General features: G+C 34.1%; 3 protein-coding genes across 8 annotated transcripts in view; 2 read left to right on the top strand and 1 right to left on the bottom strand.

The window, feature by feature from the left end:
- Positions 1–44: 44 nt before the first annotated feature.
- On the bottom strand, positions 45–6,712 carry fliI (FLII actin remodeling protein). 4 transcript variants are annotated; one of them, XM_069126055.1, is made up of 23 exons: positions 6,584–6,712; positions 6,155–6,289; positions 5,983–6,093; positions 5,604–5,842; positions 5,369–5,530; positions 5,071–5,291; positions 4,761–4,977; positions 4,411–4,652; positions 4,133–4,221; positions 3,995–4,065; positions 3,636–3,882; positions 3,324–3,509; positions 2,886–3,197; positions 2,590–2,762; positions 2,362–2,488; positions 2,105–2,227; positions 1,793–1,996; positions 1,589–1,710; positions 1,203–1,454; positions 950–1,076; positions 685–867; positions 469–582; positions 45–381 (listed from the first exon to the last, which is right to left on the bottom strand). In XM_069126055.1, the coding sequence occupies exons 2-23, from the start codon at positions 6,215–6,217 to the stop codon at positions 247–249; spliced, it is 3,720 nt and encodes a 1,239-aa protein (XP_068982156.1). In that variant the 5' UTR covers positions 6,218–6,289; positions 6,584–6,712; the 3' UTR covers positions 45–246. The 4 variants fall into 4 exon arrangements, with proteins under 4 accessions (XP_068982156.1, XP_068982157.1, XP_068982158.1 ...); XM_069126056.1 differs by lacking the exon at positions 6,584–6,712 and adding an exon at positions 6,435–6,561; XM_069126057.1 differs by lacking the exon at positions 6,584–6,712 and having other exon boundaries at positions 5,910–6,093; positions 6,155–6,192.
- Positions 6,713–6,962: 250 nt separating this feature from the next.
- mge (translocase of outer mitochondrial membrane 22 homolog mge) lies at positions 6,963–8,369 on the top strand. The gene is made up of 4 exons (XM_069126120.1): positions 6,963–7,120; positions 7,206–7,303; positions 7,520–7,625; positions 7,696–8,369. The coding sequence occupies exons 1-4, from the start codon at positions 7,099–7,101 to the stop codon at positions 7,899–7,901; spliced, it is 432 nt and encodes a 143-aa protein (XP_068982221.1). The 5' UTR covers positions 6,963–7,098; the 3' UTR covers positions 7,902–8,369.
- Positions 8,370–9,580: 1,211 nt separating this feature from the next.
- The window catches only part of LOC138186310 (neural cell adhesion molecule 1), a 104,773-nt gene continuing 95,039 nt past the window's right edge, over positions 9,581–19,314 (top strand). The window contains exons 1-6 of one of the 3 annotated variants that reach the window (XM_069126064.1): positions 9,581–10,246; positions 10,898–11,048; positions 11,319–11,420; positions 12,154–12,208; positions 12,529–12,596; positions 12,981–13,108. The gene's annotated coding sequence lies outside the window, so the exon portion shown is untranslated. Of the gene's footprint in view, positions 11,421–12,153; positions 12,209–12,528; positions 12,597–12,980; positions 13,109–19,314 lie in introns of all 3 variants that reach the window. The other 2 variants (XM_069126063.1, XM_069126062.1) reach the window with 2 other exon arrangements.

Genomic DNA, 19,314 nt, shown 5'->3' with positions numbered 1-19,314 from the left:
TTTTGTAAATATTGTTTCAATGGATTGCAAAATAAACACAATGCAAAGAAACAAGCTCTGGGTATATTTAATGGTTTCAAAAATTACAATATTCCTTGACATTAGAAAGTTACTTTTTGTGTTTATAACAACCTAATAAATTTGCATGATCAGTACTTCATCGATATTCGTTAATTTCGTTTCGAAATTTGGTTCGTTGATAAACGTTATTGGGATGATAAGAGCAGGAACATATTATTGAATATTTTATTGAGGTGGTCTTTTGTGTGAACTCCAGCCATGAAAACACTTGGTGAATCTTCGAGATTCTTTTCCTTTCGCTGTTAAATACAATTTACGTGGCTTGTCTGGCTGTTTTACTCGTAAATGTTGGATGTATACCTAAAAATTATTGTAATTAAATTATTTATCTCTATTTAGGAATTTTGCAAATCGGATATTTTTACAATTCATTCAATCCATTTTTACCTGAGCAGATTTATATGCCAATTTAATTTCTACCTCTGAACATCGACTGCCTAACCATAAAAATACTTGTTCGCCATTATCAAGTATCATAATATCGTCATCCGCTAAATCATCCTGGAACAGTATTAATTGATTATAAATCTATTATATATATTATATACATATATAATTTCGTTCTCACTAACACAAACGTAAGTTAGTAAATTTATCGTATACTTGACAAAAATCGGTGCATTTCTCGCTGATCGTGAAATATCCCTTTTCATTCGAGCATCTGAACAGTCTCGTATAATTCATGTATTCTGCATCGATATCATATGGCTTTCTTCCACCAAGAGCTACCCAAAAAAAGTTATCTGGTTCTTCTCCTTCGTTTAAAACTTGTAAACTTATCCATGGCTGTCAATTTCATTTGATAATACAGATCAGATTATAGATTTACTAGTTGAAACAAACATGGTACTGTAAATGATAAACGTACGTTATTAAACATTTCTTCGGCGATTTCTTGAATCAAACGAGCTTCCTCGATGTCTGCTTTAGAACCAATCCAGGCGTATACTATTCCCGTCTCATCGTCGTTATTGAACGGTACATTTAAAATGTAGCTGTGGGATAAAGGCATGTACATGATTATATTTAAGTATTGGTAAAGTAAAGCAATAAAGATGAAGTAATTTTTTCAAAAAGAAACAGAAGAAAGACAGGAAAAGCCTTTATTTTAACAATCTTACCAAAATGAAGAGTTCAATAACGTAGAATCAGCCGGTATTTGTATTAGCCTGGTACACAATGCACTTCCATTACTCCTTAAGTGATAGAATTCAACCTTGTTACTACCAGAAGCTTTAGGCTGTTTACGCTTGCCATGATGAACAATAAATTTTCGTTTGAAATATGCCAAGAACTTTAAATTTTCTTGTTGTTGATGAGTTCTAACTACTTCCAAATTCTCACCAAATAAAGATTTAAACTTTTTCTGTAAACTGGAAGCAAATACCTTTCATTAATACTTTATCAGTATTATTCATGTGTTCAAATCATTTTGTCTTTTCAATTGCAATAGTAATTATTTGTGTGTAATTAATAATAATTAAAAAAAATGATTTTCCTCGCGCACCTAAATGTAAATGTCAGCCATCCCATATTTCCCGCATCTCGCCCTTGCCAGAAATATACAGTACACTGATAATCCTCTTCGAATTGCTCATCGCCATCTTCATTTTCTGTTGTATCTAATGGCTAAAATGGGAAAACGTATCATCAATGATAAAATAAAGGTCTGCTCAAAGTCGATTTAAAGAATGCACAAATTATTACGTACCATCCAGTAACGACATAAAAATACGTAACAATCACCACTATAAAAATGACCTAATTCTTCTTCCGGTAATCGTACAAACTTTTTTCCTTCTAAAACCAAGGCTTCCATTCCCTCTAAATCATCGTTCCATTCCGACATCAGTTGTTGAGCTTCCATAAATGACATAGGCGGTTGTCTAGGCATGAAGAGTGCGGCTAAATCCGCCTGTCGAAACAAAACTATTTTACTGGTTTTGATAGGAGAACGGGTAGGGGGAAAGAGCTCGCGTTATTTTGCGAATCGTTTATAGTCTTCATTTTTTATTTTGCGTACCTTCGTTTCTTGTTGCTTCGCCCATTTAGTAAGGTCTGCCCCAGTTTTTGCGACTGATTCGGCAGTTCTAGTAAAGTCAACTGCTATAACTTCATCCCATCCAGAAAATTTGCATTTGAAGATCTAATTAGAGAAAAGAAAGATATCGTTATAAACTTTCTCTCTCTTTCCCTCTTCCTCACGCTTTTCTCTCTTTTTCTCTTAATACAGTCAACCGAATCTTCTGTATTCCTATCTCAAGTTCATCAATTTTGTACCTGCGACTCAGTTCCTTCTTGTAACCTGGTTACCATTGCGTATTCTGGTCGTTCTATCATGTTAAATAATTCTTGAGAGAGTTTAACAGCCGCTGCTCGTACTAATCTTGTAGATTTTTTGCCAAACCTATACACACACACACACATATATAACAATTAAAGCATGCACATTGGTGAGTTCATACTGTTCAATATTTTGAGATTATATTAGAAGTTTTGAGTATGTACCAAACGTAAACATCTACGTGACAATCCAATATATAAACATTGCGATTGTTTAAAAGCGTGTTGGTTAGTTTCCCATGAGGTACTTCGACTTGTGGCAATTCCAAATATCCCATACCAAGTTGTACTTGATACAGACGTGGCGCAAGTGGTACAAAATTTGCATCCACATGTTCCTATAATGAGAAGCATTAAAACAATAGATTGGTCTGGCTGTAAATAAGATCACGTAGCGTTTGCGAGATAGATTTCTAGGCGCGTAGCCATGCCTTAAAAATAATTCAACTCAAACAACTTACGGCAATCGGTGGCAGGTGCGAAATATCTTTGACGTTTAAACATGATAAAAAATCATCCGACTCTGTATTCATAATTTCTGTCATGATCTCTGCTTTATTCTTTCTTTCATTTTTATTGATCTTCTCAGCCATTAATCTCGCCTTTGACTTCAGTGTACTTTTCGCTTTTTTACCGTACCATATGAAGATCTTGTTGCCAGTATCTAAGACGAATACGAAACCCGGATCCAAGGAATCACAACAAACAGGGACCGGTTCTAAATGGATGGAAGCACCGGCAGCATGAACCCTATACAATCGTGTTATCGATGGCTAGTATGCGCCAACCGGATCGAAAGTAAACACGTTGAACAATAACATGGAAAGGTAAAAACATATGGTAAGATATAGTCAAAAAAGTAAGGTCAATAATGTAAATTCAAATTCAACAATACAAACCGTATCTTCAACTGTATAAAAACCGGACGAGGTACGACCTCCTTCGATATATGTAATGCCAGACTCGAACAACATTAGAAATTCATCCGATTCTTCGCCTTGTTCTTCCCTGATTGTACGACATTGCGCGCCCAAATAATTACGTAAGTTTACTGCGTGAATTGCAGCACAAGCTCTTTTATCCAACTATAAAGTGTTATACATCGATTTGAAAAACGTGACACATTTTCAAGAAGTGCTCTTTGCACGTTGCTATATCGTATACCGATCGATTATTTCAAACATACATTATTCATATTATTATATACTCACCGTAGCTTTCTCCCCTATCCAGAAATAAATTGCCCAAACTAAAGATCCAGCTTCATCTATTTCGGTCTTCAAAACAATGTAGCAATCGCCTTCGTAGAACTTTCCATGTGCCACTTCTTCTATTTCATTGGGCAAAAAATTCTCTATTTCCCAGACAGATAAACCAGGAACCTGACCAGCATCTTCGTCGAAAAATTCGGAATAATCCAGTGGTGGTTTTTCCAAAGTTTCATCCCATCGTTTAGGTCTTGAAAACGAAAGTAAGATGAAAAAGACAAGAAACCCGAAATTGCCGAATAATGAATCGATCTCTTATAATGCATAAAAACGAATTTTTGTAATGCATATTTTCTACCTACTTCAACGATTCTGCTTTTGATTCTTCGCATTCTTTGTCTTTATTTTTCTCCTTTGCTATATCTTTCATACCCTAAAGAAGAAAGAGAAAATTAATCGATTCAAATTCCTTGTTCTTTTCGCTTATTTTCGTAATATACCTTCAGTATCTTGGCCTGATCTTGATCAGCTTCCTCTTGGTCTCGTCTTCTTCTCAGTCTCATTTTGCGAGCTATTGGATCCTTGCTACCTGAAATATAAGAAATAAACTGTTAGATACGGTTATGAGAAATTAAACAGTGCTCATAGTGTGGTCATTCATGATCAAAATAATTGAATATATAAGTTTAATATCGTTTATAATTAATTACTTATGATTACTCAGTGTAAATCACGATCTGGTGTACATATAGTATATTGTGAGTAAGAACAGACTTACCAGCAGTCTGAATAGGCGTAGGTACATTAGCGCCAGCAAGCCGCAATTGATGTTGTAGGGAAAAATCGATGTTATAAAACTCGATGCCGGAACCTTTTTGAACTTCCATTGGTTTTGGCGGCATTACTAAATTCGGATTATCTCTCAGATCAAGTTGTTCTAGATCGGTAAGAAGATGAATAGCATCTGGTACGGTAATCAACCGATTAGACGATAATATTAATTTCTTTAACGATCCACACCTGAGGAAGAAATACGTGCATTTATGATGCTCGTGGTACTTATGAAAAGTCCTTATTACATTAATTTATTTTAAAGAAGCATTTGAAAAGGGAAGTTAATCGGTGTACCTGCATAAACCTTCGGGTATCATTTCTAAACGATTATTAGCTGCTGAAAATACTTGTAACGAAGATAGTTTGCCAATGCCTGAAGGAATACCTTCGAAATCTAACTGATTGTCGTTCAAATATAATCTCCTGAGAGTAACGATTTTACACAGAGAGGCAGGTATCGCGGACAATTTATTACGACATATATTTAATGTTTCCAATTTTGTCCAAAGTTCTGAAATAAAAATGTTGCAATATATCCATCGTGTGTAGATTGGCAAGAGATATACAGTAATCATAGAATTGATGTCACGATAGATAAACCTACCGATTGCTGTTGACAATTCCGTTATTTGATTATCACTTAAATTCAGGCGACGTAAATTCAACAGAGAATAAAGTGCATCTGGTACCCGGGGTAAATTGTTTTGAGATAAATCAAGTTCTTGCAGATTCGTCAAGGTCTCCAAACTTGATGGAATATTGTTTAATGTCCTCTGTGTGTCGCACATCTGTAGGGCCATTAAATTCATCAAGGATGGCAATTGTCTGAGTGAAAAAAGAATAAACAATATCGTATTTGAAAACTCAACAATGGTTTGTCATATTGATCTCATTTACTATACCTTAATTGAAAGTGTCCTAATGGATTATGATTCAGGTTTAAAGTTTGCAAATTTGCTAAGCGACGAGTTTGTGGTGGTAGTGTTTCCAACTTATTATTGCTAAGATCCAAGAATAGCAGATCAGTTAGATGAATGAACAATGTATTAGGAATTGTTTCAATGCTGAAAAGACAATAATAGGATTATTCATTACTGACCATGCAACTGTTTAACAATTTGTACATGTAACACTCACTGATTGTGACTTAAATTTAGATTTAACAAAGATCGAGCTCTTTCCAGTCCTTCTGGTACTTCTTTTAGATTATTATGACTCAAATCCAATGTGGTTAATTCTTCTAGATGAAATAATTCTGCTGGAATGCCACTTGATTTAATATTATTACGTCTTATGTTCAATGTACGAAGACAACAGAGTTCCGTCAATTCTCCATACAAGCGTTCCAATCTGTTCTTAACTAATGAAAGGTGTTCCTGTTTTTGGAAAAGAAAAAAAATTTAATTTTTATTATTTATATTTTACCAAACTATCAATAAGAACCTCGATCATGATAGCTTCATCCTGAACTTTGTGCACACTTAAAAAATAAATGTCGATACGCAGACAGCTTTACCAGCTTCAACAATTTGCCCATTTCTTCTGGAATCTCAGTCAAGTTGGTTTCATCCAATTTCAGCCATTGTATACCAGTCATTAACCGTACAGATTCTGGAAATTTGCCACCCTGTAAAATGCAAAATTGTAACAGTTGAAAACTATATTTCTAAAAGGAAATAATTACTTACACTAAAATCGTTGCTGCTAAAATCAACTCCTCGTACAAAGGGTAATACTCCTGTGTTTGCCATTCTGATCAAGTTCGAGAGGATGTTTTCGTGATTTTATAAATCCTATTTACGTTACGTTCGACGTTTGTAAATCTATATGTAACATACATGTAATACATATAGCATACAGAAAAATATTTAGATATAAAAATATATCTCATGTGCTCAAGCACACAAAAATTTTGTTTAAGTACAACGAACGTCGAAGATTAAACAAACAAAAATTATGCACAATTACTAAGAATAGAATATGGAAAATACTGGAAAATGTCACAATTTCTTGAACTTCCAATGTAAAGACGGCTGATATCTATTACATTTATCGATATTTCTAAAAATTGTATAATCGTTTCAGAAAATTAGCTTTGGATACTAAATAATACGAACATCGTTTATACGTTCATCAAAATACTGTTGGTGACATGACATGAACAAAATACTGAATTTCTATCGAAAAGATCCAATGCAATGACTAATGACATATAGTTCTATTTAATGGTGTATGAAACGAACAAGAGAGAGAGAGAGAGAGAGAGAGAGAGAGAGAGAGAGAGAGAGAGAGAGAGAGAGAGAGAGAGAAGTTAGAAAGGAAAGGACGAATTAATCTTTTATATCTTCCTATTTTAGATTGTCTTTTTTACTCAATTTAATTCTGTTTCTTAATATTATTATATATTTATAAAAACATAAATAGAAATACACAATGCATCTATATATTCTCAGGAACTATATAGAGATTTATACTTTAAAAATTGTCTAGGGACTTTTTTCAGATATTCATCTGAACATGCGCCATTCTAAATACAATTTAGAAACCTCCACGACCATAGCAAAATCAGAGTTGTTCTGTATCTGCTTTACACTGGCGTGAATTTTCATACATATAATATTTATCTTAATTTATGATGTCCAGAGTAGAAGAAGGTGAATTTTAAAATTCAGTTCGTGAAAATAAAGTACATCGTTCATTCGTTTATCAATCGTCAATTATTTTCTGATATGACTTCAGTCGAAGAAGTAGAGCAATTGGATAGCGGCATGGGTAGTAGCGACGCACATTCTCCCGAGGTGAAATCGCTTCTTCCTGACGATGAGGATGACGAAGAGGTATTCGATTTTGATATACAGTGATTACGTATTAATGTGATAGATAAATGAAACTTTGTGTTATTACGAGTCGTTATTTTTACGGATAGTAACCATAATTAATCTTCATGAATTAACCAAATATTTTGTTGCCTACGAATCATGCTTTCCGTGTTGCGGCTTAATCATATTAAATTTTCACTATGAAAAATGCAGTATCTTTGAGTTTGTTTTTAGGATGAAAGCTTGGCAGAACGATTATTAGGACTTACGGAAATGTTTCCGGAAAAAGTACGAAACGTGGGATATAATATCGGCACTTGTTTATGCAATTGTATGAAAGGTCTGTATTTTTTAATTTCAGATATTCAACGTCACATTACAAATAAATGATACATTTTGCTGTTTTGTAGGATTATATGTGTATTCATGTTCAGCAGCATGGGTATTCTTCAGCTCATCTGCTATTTTATTTGCACCTATATTGTTTGAGATAGAACGAGTACAAATGGAAGAAGTACAGCGGACGCAACAGAAGCAGGTCTTGTTAGGACCTAGTAAAGCCATGTCGAACGTGAATGCATCAAGTCTTCCAATGGCTCCACCAGTTCAGCAATAATAGCAACGATACCATTGATGTTGCATTCAAATTACCATAAGTCGAACATTCTGTTCACTGTTTATATTTATATTAGTATAACTTGAACCTAATCTAATATCTCACTGATATCTACACATCCATAAGATTTATCATATTATTCGCTATAAAAATCTAAATGATACATAGAAGAATGAAATGAATTAAAGCGAATTTAAAAATAATGTCTACACTACGTTTATTTGTTTTTGCTTTTTTCTTTTTAGAATATCTGTTTTATATCAAAATGAATTCACTGACATTTTATTATATCAAATTTAAGCATCGTAATATTTCCTTATGAAATATTAATAAAAAGATACTCGATTACGTGTAGTGCACCGTTGTCTATAATCTATAAAATCATTAAATCCTTTCGTAATGTTAGCGTCTATAAGGTATCGCATGTTGTATCATAAAACGTTGAATAAACATATACTGAAGAATGTTTTTCAATATTGTCAATTACTATAGAAAATGTTATAATGGTGATCGAAACAAATTTTTGTTTGTATTTTCCAAATATACTTGTTACGTTTGAAATTTTTGGGTCTTGCTAACGTTTTTTATGTTACATTTGGAATTTTTCATTGCGACATTCAAACGCATTTTTAAAGGTAACCTTAGGATCTTTCGGCGTTTTTTACGTTTCCGATTCGGATTCTTCGCTTCTAAGTGCATATTCAAGAGACCCATTTGAAATTTTCGATAACCAATAGGCTCTAATTCGCTTTTAATGAAAATTTTTTTCAAGATTTCTTTAGCGGCATTCTCGGGATAGTTGCAATTAATAATAAAACAATTTGTGCAGAACTTGAACTTGCCTCTGGGTCCTTAAACAAAAATAACTATTCAAATGAGCATAAAATCCATTTTATTTCATTATTGTCTAAATCATTGATTATGTCAAAAAGTACGTTAGACGAAAGTTGTAGATCTAAAGAAGGAAAATCTTTTATGTTCTATTACTTTTTTTCGTGCGTCAAACAGTCTCCGGAAAAATCGCAAAAATTGTGTTTTTAATCTTTGAAATTTAAATCTTAATGATCTTAATGATCTTTATCAATAAAGCCTAGGAAAATGTGTCTTTTACATTCGATCTTAAAGGATTATTCTTCTTTATTTCAGAAATTTCTTGACAAACCAGGAAGCTGCACAATTGTAAATTTATTGTAATGAAAATTGGTAAATAATGTGTAATAAGAGGAAAAAAGTTTGAATGGAAAATAAATTGTTCATTTTTAACTTTATCTTTTTACAAATAATTTCCTTTTTTATGACTAGGAAACACCTCCCTTTTCCGTATCATTGACAATTTACAGTTTTATATTCACGAATACCAGCTCTTTAATAAATCTTCTATTTTCATACCAAGTTGATGGTTTTGTCTGAAGAATTTGTAATCGCATCCAAATCTTAAAAAAAAGCGTAAGTTTGGATGGAAACGAATTGTTCAATACCTCTCTCAAAAATGCCAGGAATTTCATCGACTTGCAATAATTGTATTTACTTTACACTTTCTGATTCTGTTTCGCGATTTAAGGTATCAATCATTCTCCGTTTTAATTTAAATGAACGTAAAATATGCTCCTTTTCTAGATCTACAACTTTTATTTGATGCGTTTTTTTTTCTCCATATAATCAATAATTTAAAAAATCGAATAAAATCAACTTTATGTGTATTTAATAATGCACTGTAATTATTACAAATTGAAATATTATATAAATCATATATTTATAAATTTTATTACATTATTTTGGCTATAAGTTTCGCTATTGTAGTATAATTATTTTTGTCATAAACTGGCATTTAGCATAAATTAACACAGTTTTAGGACAAAAACTAGTACCATATAAGTGTAAATTTACTTTTAGCGCGTAGAAAGTATAAAAAGTGTAAAAATTGTAAAAATGGTTATTGTAATAAATTGTTGAAGGCATCAATTTACAATAAAAATTAAAAAATTATTAAATTTGATTGTGTTATAACGGAAAAACCAAGTGTATGCCATTAGGCATATAAGGAACATACGACTCGCGCGCGCGCGCTCATTTGTGTTTCAACTTCCGTACCGTGAAGATCGAAGAACTTTTACGAATTAAATTTTCTACTTATAACATTTGCGCTTTTAATATATAACATTTAAACTATTAATATATAACATTTAAACTATTAATTTACAACATTTAAACTATTAATTTACAACATTTAAACTACTAGTTTATTGTATTTAAACTGTTAATTTATAACATTTAAACCACTTATTTATTACATTTAAACTATTAATTTACAACACCGTTGGACACGGTGGGACACCATAGGATGCGTGCGTTTTAGTCTTAATTAATTATAAGATGGATACCTATGTTAAGTGCATTGTGGCTCCATTTTGTACAATGATACTAATCCATCTTGGAACGAAAAATAAAATTCTATTATCCTTTGCCGCTGAAACTTGGGCTTATTTTGTGCACAGAAGTGTGTCGCGTGAGCCCATTGATTCTTTCGAAAGATCGCTAACTCGTTCGTTCGTGCCGTGATTATTATTTTATTCTCTGATTGATCGTGAGTTTCTCTTTGGCTTCTCTCTACCTTTAAGCGAAATTTAGTTCAGGCATCTCGGAGTTTATAATTTTTCGATATTTTCAAAAGTTTAGTGTCGCGACAATAGAATATTAAACGGCTTAGTACAACGACTCGTATGTTCCATTTGCGAGACACGAAATTGTATATACAGTTGTCAGTGTCATTTTCTATCTCTCATTCCAAGTTAGACAAATGTGTCTTTGATACCGAAGGCTGCCAGTAGGGTTACGAATTATTGTACGAATTATTTATAAAGATCGATGTAATCATTGTGTGGTATATGAATATTGCGTGATGTATGTTTTGTTTGAAATTTGGATAGATTCGTTTTCACGCAGCACCTACTGCACATATGAATGTTTTTGCAGATGTATATATTTTTTTTGTGTAGATCGTTCAACTGTGTACCTGCTTGTGCCACCGATTCGTGCGTCCCCCTCTCCTTCCCCCACCGCTTAGGATGTTGCTCAGCGAAATTAATGTATAAGGAGTTATTCAGTTGTTTACATTTCGTGCAGATAACGTGTTTCGCGTTGCGTTAGGTATGTAACGTATTCTAACCTACTGGCATGCTTTCTTCATTAGTTTCTTTTATTATCGTTTATATTTGATTATTAATATCGTTTGATTAATACACGTTCATTTAACGATTCATCGAACATTAAGGTAATGAAACCAAGTCGTCCATTTACTAAATGATACTGTTATCGGTAGCTTCTATCGTAAGCTTTTGTAACAAAATTTGAGTTTGATTGTGTTTTCATTTAATTATTTTATACATTTGTTTTAACTTTTAGTTGTTTTTTGTGCAGGCTATTGATTTATAGCAGGGATAATATAGAAGTAACAGGAATATTGATATGTGGATGCAACAACGATTAATGATCAATCCGATGAATTTTCATGGAAATTTGGTAATGTTTAATTTATTTTAACCAAGGCAGCTATGCGTGAACGATTCTATTGTCTTTTTATTCGAGCATGGATAACATTTGATATACAATTTATATTTATTTTAAAATATATTTAATACATATTTCATAATAGATACTTTCTTAATTATTTGGAATACCAAGATGAAAGTAAAGACGATTAAATAAACCATTGTTCTATTTCGAAGATATGAAATAATTTGCTTATTTCAAACGACTCTTTAACGAATTGTCTTATTGTTTCAATGTAATCCGCGATATAGAATTCCTAATAATTTAACGATAGTTTCGTGTAGACAGTTAGTGTAGTTTTAACTTATTTCGATAGACTGTAACATTCACTTGCAGAATTCAAATTTTTTTGCTATATTATGTGAATTTGCTACAGTTAACGTCATATATTGCAACTTCGTAACTTATATTTTTTTCATGAAGATGGCGCGCTGTTAGACTCAAATACTTCAAAACAAAGTTTCGCGCGCGTTGTGTAGTATTCTTTAAGTATCTTTAGTTGTGAATTTTCTAATTATTGTAAATATTTTAGTGAAGTGTATATTTTGTATTCCAATAACGAACATTCGCAGTATAATTTTTGCAAATGATTACATCTCATTTAAGGTATTCATAAGCAGTTGCTATCTTGTTCGCCGATTATAATTTTAGCGATCGCGATAACGTAGTCTTATTTTATATTCTTTTGAACATTCTTTTTCAGTATTAGGGTCAGTGCATCTCTCAAGAGGACAAAGCCTCTGCAGGAGCTCAAGAATGTAAGCAGTTTTATATACTGTATTTTAATTTGTTCTATTTATATTTTCTTTGAATTATTGTTAATTATACAATAAAAATGATTGATAATTTAGAAAGCTGTAAATGTCCTTTTTAATTGAAATAAAGTCTTAACATTTAAGTACAATAAAACTGTCTAATACGCATAAAAAATTACTGAATTCTCAGTGTTTTGTTCTCAAACTTTTATGTTAGAGTTTCAATTTACATACTTATTAGAATTTAATCTTTATTATTGCTAAAGTTCCATGTTTGTTATTGTGCATTAACGATATTAATGATATTTTATGTTTTGTTATAGACATATCACAGATTGAACTTCTTTGTCTTCTTTGGGAATGCTCCAACGGTGGCTCAAAAGCCAAGAATGTAAGTAACTTTACATATCATACTTGAATTATGTGTATTCTGTATATTTTTCTTTGAATACTATTGATTAAGAAATACAATTTGATTGAAAATTTCATAGGTTAGGGTTTTCTAAGATTATTCTTCTATTAAAATAAAACAAGTGTTAAAGTCTTAATAGCAAATTATAAAACAAATGACTAATATATTTAAAAAATCATTAAATTCTTGATTTCTAGATTTTAAACTTTTATATTAGAGTTTCAGTTTTTACATTTATTGAAGTTTATTAGAATTTCAATCTTTATTATTACTAAAGTTACGAATGTAATAAATTTCCATTTTTCATAATCTCCAACTTTCCAAATAATCAGCGATCACTCATCGTGTTTTGTTTTATAACAGATTTTTCACAACCTCCATTTCCACCATTGGATTCTCAACGGTTCCTGCTTGATGTTAGTCTTCCTGATGATATTTGCTGAAAGAGTGCAGTATCGATGGCAACGTTCTCCGCTTCTCTGCTTCTAATGGTGAGTCACATGCATTTCTGTTCCTCGGGTCGCTCAATCATGTCGTAGGATGAAAGGTCCGAATCGGCACGGGTGACTGGTTGTATTATGTAGAATTTTTTGCGAGCATAGTGACCGCGGGTATTTTTTATACCCATGAGTAGTAACATTTTTTTTTTTATCTTTATTTATTAGTTCAGGATAGGTCTTCTTGCACATCGCGATTATAATAGTTAGTCTTTTAATAATTAGTTTAAATATATAAATTTGAGAATATATTCGTGGTACTTACAAATATGTATAATAGTATTTGGTATAAATATTTGCCTTTTGCAAATATCTAGACGAATATACCTGTATGACATAAATATACTTAATCTTAAGCAATGAATTTTAGGATAAATAAGAGATATCGAAGCGATTTCGTTTTTTTGTGTTTTATCACGTTTTGCGCAATGGTCACTAGCCTTCGTCAGTCGATTTCAGGAAAATGGTAAATTAGTGTGCATGTTGTATGTCAAGCTCGGGTGTCGGAGGCGTCCCAGGACGCTCTCTCTAGTGTAGGCTCTTGCGCCCCGGTGTTATGCGTGAGAACCGCGGAGCGAGTGTGTTGGTGTGCTTGTTTTGCCATTTTTTAAATGTAGGATTAGGTAGGATAGGTAGTATACTTTCTGGTGTGTCTGTTAATTATAAGTAGGTGGGGCCGGACAGGTTGGCACAGTCTCTGGTCGGGTAGGCGCGTTTTCGACTGACTAACCTGTTTCAGGGAATTTCATTCGAATAATCGACGGTAAATCTGGCACGAATGGAGCATGTCATCGTCTCTGGCTTTGCCCGTCGATTTTTTGAATTTCGCGGTCGTGATCGCGAGTGGTTTTCGAAACGAACGTTAATATTGCTCGAGCATGCACATGCGAACGGACAGCGATCGCTATATGATCGTTGTTCATCCATGTGTACTTGGATCAGCTTCCGCGGTTTATGTTTTTGTTTCACTTTTGTATTTTATTTTGTGGTTTACGATTTAGAAAGTCTCGAGCTTAGATGTAAGTTTCAGCGGGCATTGCGCCCGAAGAAAGAAGAGGCTACGAGCCGAAGAGGCCCGGCAAACTGCCATAGAAGAGGGCAACTACGAATGACTCCCCATCCTCTGGATCATACAGAGCATGGGAAGTCATTCTTGTTACTACTTTGTCACTATGCTTGCTTTTAGTATTTGTAGTAGTAGTAGTAGTAGTAGTAGTAGTAGTAGTAGTAGTAGTAGTAGTAGTAGTCCTTTTTTTTGGCCGATGTATATATCGGTCTATCATCACATTGGGCAAATCGCGGTTTTTCTTATTAGTGTCGCGAGATTAATTTCGGGTTGAATCAGAGTTGCGAGATAATGTCGCGGTTTTTTATTGGTGTCACGAGAGAATGATTACGGTTTGAATTAGAATTACGATAGAATGATAATCGTGTTTGCTTTAGAGTTGCGAATTATGATCGCGCGATTGTTTTTTGCACTTTTTATTATGAATTTTTAGAACTGTTTAGACAATTATATGTATCAGAATTTATCAGAAAGACAATTATATGTTTTCTATTGTTTAAAATTAGATTATAAAAATGTTAGGTTTTCATTAATTTTGTTGTTTTGCAAGTTACAATATTAGAATATTTAAAGTAGCTTTTTCATATAGTAAATAGTCATTTTCATTGAATTCACTGTAAGAGTTAGCGTTCCGATGTTACTCCATCGCGATTTCTAATTATTTTTCCCTTTAGCGTTGCGATAATGAATGATCGCGTTTTGTTAAGTAGAGTTGCGTTTATAAAGTGCCTAAAATCCTCAGACTGCCTTTGTCGGAGACTGCCCTGGATCACTCGATACAGCTACAAGAGCTGTACTAATGTAGTCGCTCATCTACCTCCTACATGGTTGCACTGGGATCTCTCGCTGTTAGTGTTGCGTGTTGCTTAAATACGAGTGCGTAGATTTATATTTATTAGCGGTCGCGGGTAGAGTGGGTTTCCACTTGTAGCACTTGGTGAGATTCGGGCAATCGGTATTATTTGATATATAATTACTAATTGTATCACTATACAGTAAAGCAATTAACTGTATAACTGATACAATTATTAATTATATGGCAAGTAATATGAGCTAATTGGCTGCGATCCTGACTGGGTTTTCTTTTCAATGCATCTATGGTATATTACATTAATGAAATATAATTCAGATATAATTTAGAGGTGTAATCAATAATAAGTACTTTTTATTAATTTTATAAGTTTAATGTTCCACATTTCATTTTTGAGTTTTATATTCAAATGTAGTTAAAATTTATAACCATTTACGAATCTCTGTACGAAATTCTAGACTGTCTTATGCTTTACTAACATCTTCATAAATGTTTTCGTATCTACGCTCTTTTGAGCATTATATCGTAGACGAGATACCGAACAGACGTGACATGCAATCGATGCAATGCTTTCTCATGACCCATGACTTGTTTCGACAGTTATTTTGAACTCCTTACCATTTCCGTGTCACATGCGATGTTATCGATTTAGTCTAATACCAGATAGTTTCTATATTCACCGTAGCAAATCGCAGAGGGCTTAAAAAAGCAATCGAAATCGGTATTTCAGAACGTGAGACACAAAGTCCCATGCTTTGTGTAAGTATGTAAGTACATACTTATATAATACATAAATACATACATTGTACAACAGGGAAATGGGAAGAATCCCCGGCGACGACACAGGATAAAGGAGCTAAGTATGTACTTACTTACTAGGTATGTGCATACCGTTCTACATCGCTCGTCGTCACGCGTTGCCTACGTTGTTTTGTTCGTATATGCGATACTTTTGGCTAATACGCATGTTTGATTTTACGATTGCGTTGAGTCTGTCAGAAACAACCAATCAGATCCGTACTTCTTTCAAAGGACTTCTTACCATCCTCGTCTGTATATGTATTATCAGAGAGGAAATCTTCTCTGGTATTACACGTATATTACGTAGATTAAAATAATATGAAAAAGGAGTGAGCGATGAACGAATAGGTTAGGTATGATATGGTAGGAAAGAAGCGTATACAATAATCTGTCCGTGATTGACAAATGTTAATACCAATTTCGAGCAGTGATCGTTCGTTAGCGAGGGTAGGCGAAGACTTGGCTCTTTGCAGAAATGCGGTTGAGGAAAAAACTCCTTGAGGTTTGCTGATTACGACCGGAGGTAACGAGCTTGGCGTAGGCCCCCTTGTAGTGGTAACAAATACCCAAAACTAACCCTAGTTTAACCCCGTTCTTCCAGGGTTGGACCAAATTTCTCTTACAAATTAGATCAAAATCTAGAAAAATTGACTAGAAATAAAAATCGACTCTATATTACGATTGTCTTCTCTATGCATACTTTCGTTTCGTATTTTATGCTTTATTTCTATTACAACATAATTTATTTTATTATAACTAACGAAATGATTGTATCGGATTACATAATTACAAGATTTTTTTATGTATCTTCTATATTTACTTTCTATTGGATCGAATGTAAGGTTTCTTCGCTCGAGATGTACTTTTTTAAAAGATCCTTCAAATCACTCGGATTGTCTAGATTATCCGCGCTCATCGAATATCTCTTTATTTTTTTAATCGCTCTTATGATACACCTATCAAATCCTACACTCTTCTTCTTCAACTTTTGATAAGCGCGCTGTAATTCGCTTGCTTTTGTGTTTGAGATCGGAATTGATTTTCCTTAAGGTATACGGTTCATTCTTCAAAGCAGCTTTCTCCGATTCTAACCGATCCAATTTCGAAGTGGCCGTATCCACTCCAACCCGTAAAGACTTTTTCGTCCCTCAGTGTCGTCAATTCCGTTTTCAATGCTCGAGGTTCTTCAGTCGCGGCTCGCAGCTCGTCCTTCCTTCTCTCGTCTTTCGTGAAATTAACAACGAAGCTGCATCTCAGAGAATTTATCTCCATTTCGAGGGCAATGTTCCGTACTTTTAATTTGTTCACAGTTTCCATTAATTTCTCGGTTTCTGTTCCCTTGTCAACCTGTCGTAAGGGTAATACACTCGTCCGGCCGATACGCGTTACTGCTCCTACGTTATTCGTACTACTACTCGAGTAGCTATCGATCTCTTTATAATAAATATTCACGTTCTCTGCCAATTCAGTTTCCTGCTTTCGAAACTCATGCTTCGTGCGAGCCAATTGCATTTTAACTTTTAAAGTTCTGACTCCTCGAGTTTAATATCTCGAATCTTAACGATTCGTTTTCTACAATTACTTTCTTTAGTTCTTGTCTCGCTTTCATTAATTTTGTTTCGTCATTCAAACGTTTGCCAGATCTGCTATTGCAAACTCGCCATACGCCACGTTCCCTCTGTTTTCTATCTTGGAGATTTTGCATCGTAAACTGCTCACATACTCCTGTTCCAACGATTCTTTCTCTTCTCCCAACGTGGCGTTCATCATCTCTGAAATTTGTAGTTGCTTCTCGAAATTTCGTTGTTTTCGTTGTGAATTTTATTCAGTCTCAGGTTCAGCTCCTCGCCTGCTTTCTTCAACGTTTCGTTGCTTTGCCTTACCTCGTCGAGAGTGGTTTGTAGAATCGTGTTTTTCGACCTCGTTTTACTCTAATCAGTTTTTAATTTGTTTAATTCGACGGTGAAATGTTGTTCGTTCACCGTCTTAACTTGGTTCAATAGATCGTTTAATGTGACATTGTTCTTGTCTAGTTAATACGTGTTGCGAGTCGATTCTTTTCTAACAGAAGGGTTTGCACGCGGCATTCGAAGCTAATCTCCTTTAAATTCAGTTCGTTCAAATCACCGTGCAGTCTCGAGTTTTCAAATTCCTGGTCGTTTTATTTTATCCTCGGACCTGTTCAATTCCGTTTGCGTATTTTCCGATTTGTTACTTAAATGTTCGTTGCTCGTTCTAAAGTTTCTGATTTCTTCGAGTAGACCGTCGCGTCCAAATTTATGTTTATCAATTTCGTCCTCAAACACGGAACATTTGGTGCAAACGTGATTTACGGATTTTTCTAGCAGCTTCTTTTAGATCCTTATATTCGTCAAATTCGCGTTTAATCGTCCCTTTTCTTTCTCCAAATTCGCTTTTTCCATGTGCAATTCGTTGTAATCGGATTTTAAATTGACGAGCTCTTTCAGTCGTTCATCGGCTGTAGCTTTTTCCGCGCCTACTCGATACACGAGCACACGCTTGATACACTGTTTTTCCACTCTAGATGAAAAATGTTCGTTTCCAGTATTGTCTTAGCATCGGGAAAATGTTGCAATTTAATTTTCAGATCGGCATTTTCGCGATTCGCGTTATCGAGACTCTCGTTCGAAGTTGCCAAGTCCACCTTGAGTTGCTGTAATTCAGCGTTCATCCTCTCCATCGCTTCCTGCGAGCGCATTGCATTCTCATTTTCTTTCGCGGTGCTCGTAGTTTCTTGTTTGCATTTAGCTCGTTCTAATTCGTGTACCTTATTTTGTAAGTTTTCATTTTCCTTTGAAGTAATCTGAAGGCTTTGTGTCAAGTCCGTGATCTTGGCGTTTAATGCTTTCTCCATCGTGTTTCTGTCGATAAGAACGCTCATTGTTCGTTTTTCTGCACAGCTTCACGAATTTTGCCCATTTCCTTTTTAACAATGCTTCCTTATCGCTCTCGAGATTTTGTAATTTTTTTTCCGTTAAACTCGTTTCGCGTTTCACCTGTTGCAGCTCCTTTCTCGAATCTTCCTGATCACACTGGAGCTCCAACGCTTTCTCCTTCGTCATCTTCATTCTCCTCCTCAAACCTTTGTTCTCTTCCATTAGCGTGTCAATTTTTTTCTGTGTATGCTCCAATTCTTTTCCCTCTTTGTTCCAACAAATTTTCAGTATCGAACAATTCCTGGTCAAGAACGTTTATATGCGAGTTTTTCTCATTCAGTCGCGGCTTTAGTCGAACGATCAACTCCCCTGTCACGTCGGAGACACAAGAAATCACGAAACCGTGATAGATCACCGGTGATCTCCTCGCGTCGCAGTTCGAACGTTTCACGAATAAGTTGAAGAAATTGAACTTTGTATATGATAATAAAATTTATTACGCAAATCCAATAGAGCGACGGTTCAAAGTGTTACAACAGAACGATTGAAAGCGTTACAAGAGACTGATTCAAGGTGTTTCAACAGACTGGCGCGAGCGCTTATTTTGCAGGGTTTTTATACTGAA

This window comes from Bombus flavifrons, chromosome 13 (genome assembly GCF_040668555.2).
Source record: "Bombus flavifrons isolate JBK064 chromosome 13, iyBomFlav1_principal, whole genome shotgun sequence".
In the NCBI taxonomy this organism is placed as follows: Eukaryota; Metazoa; Arthropoda; class Insecta; order Hymenoptera; family Apidae; genus Bombus; species Bombus flavifrons.
This window is presented reverse-complemented; position numbering and strand designations above follow the sequence as displayed.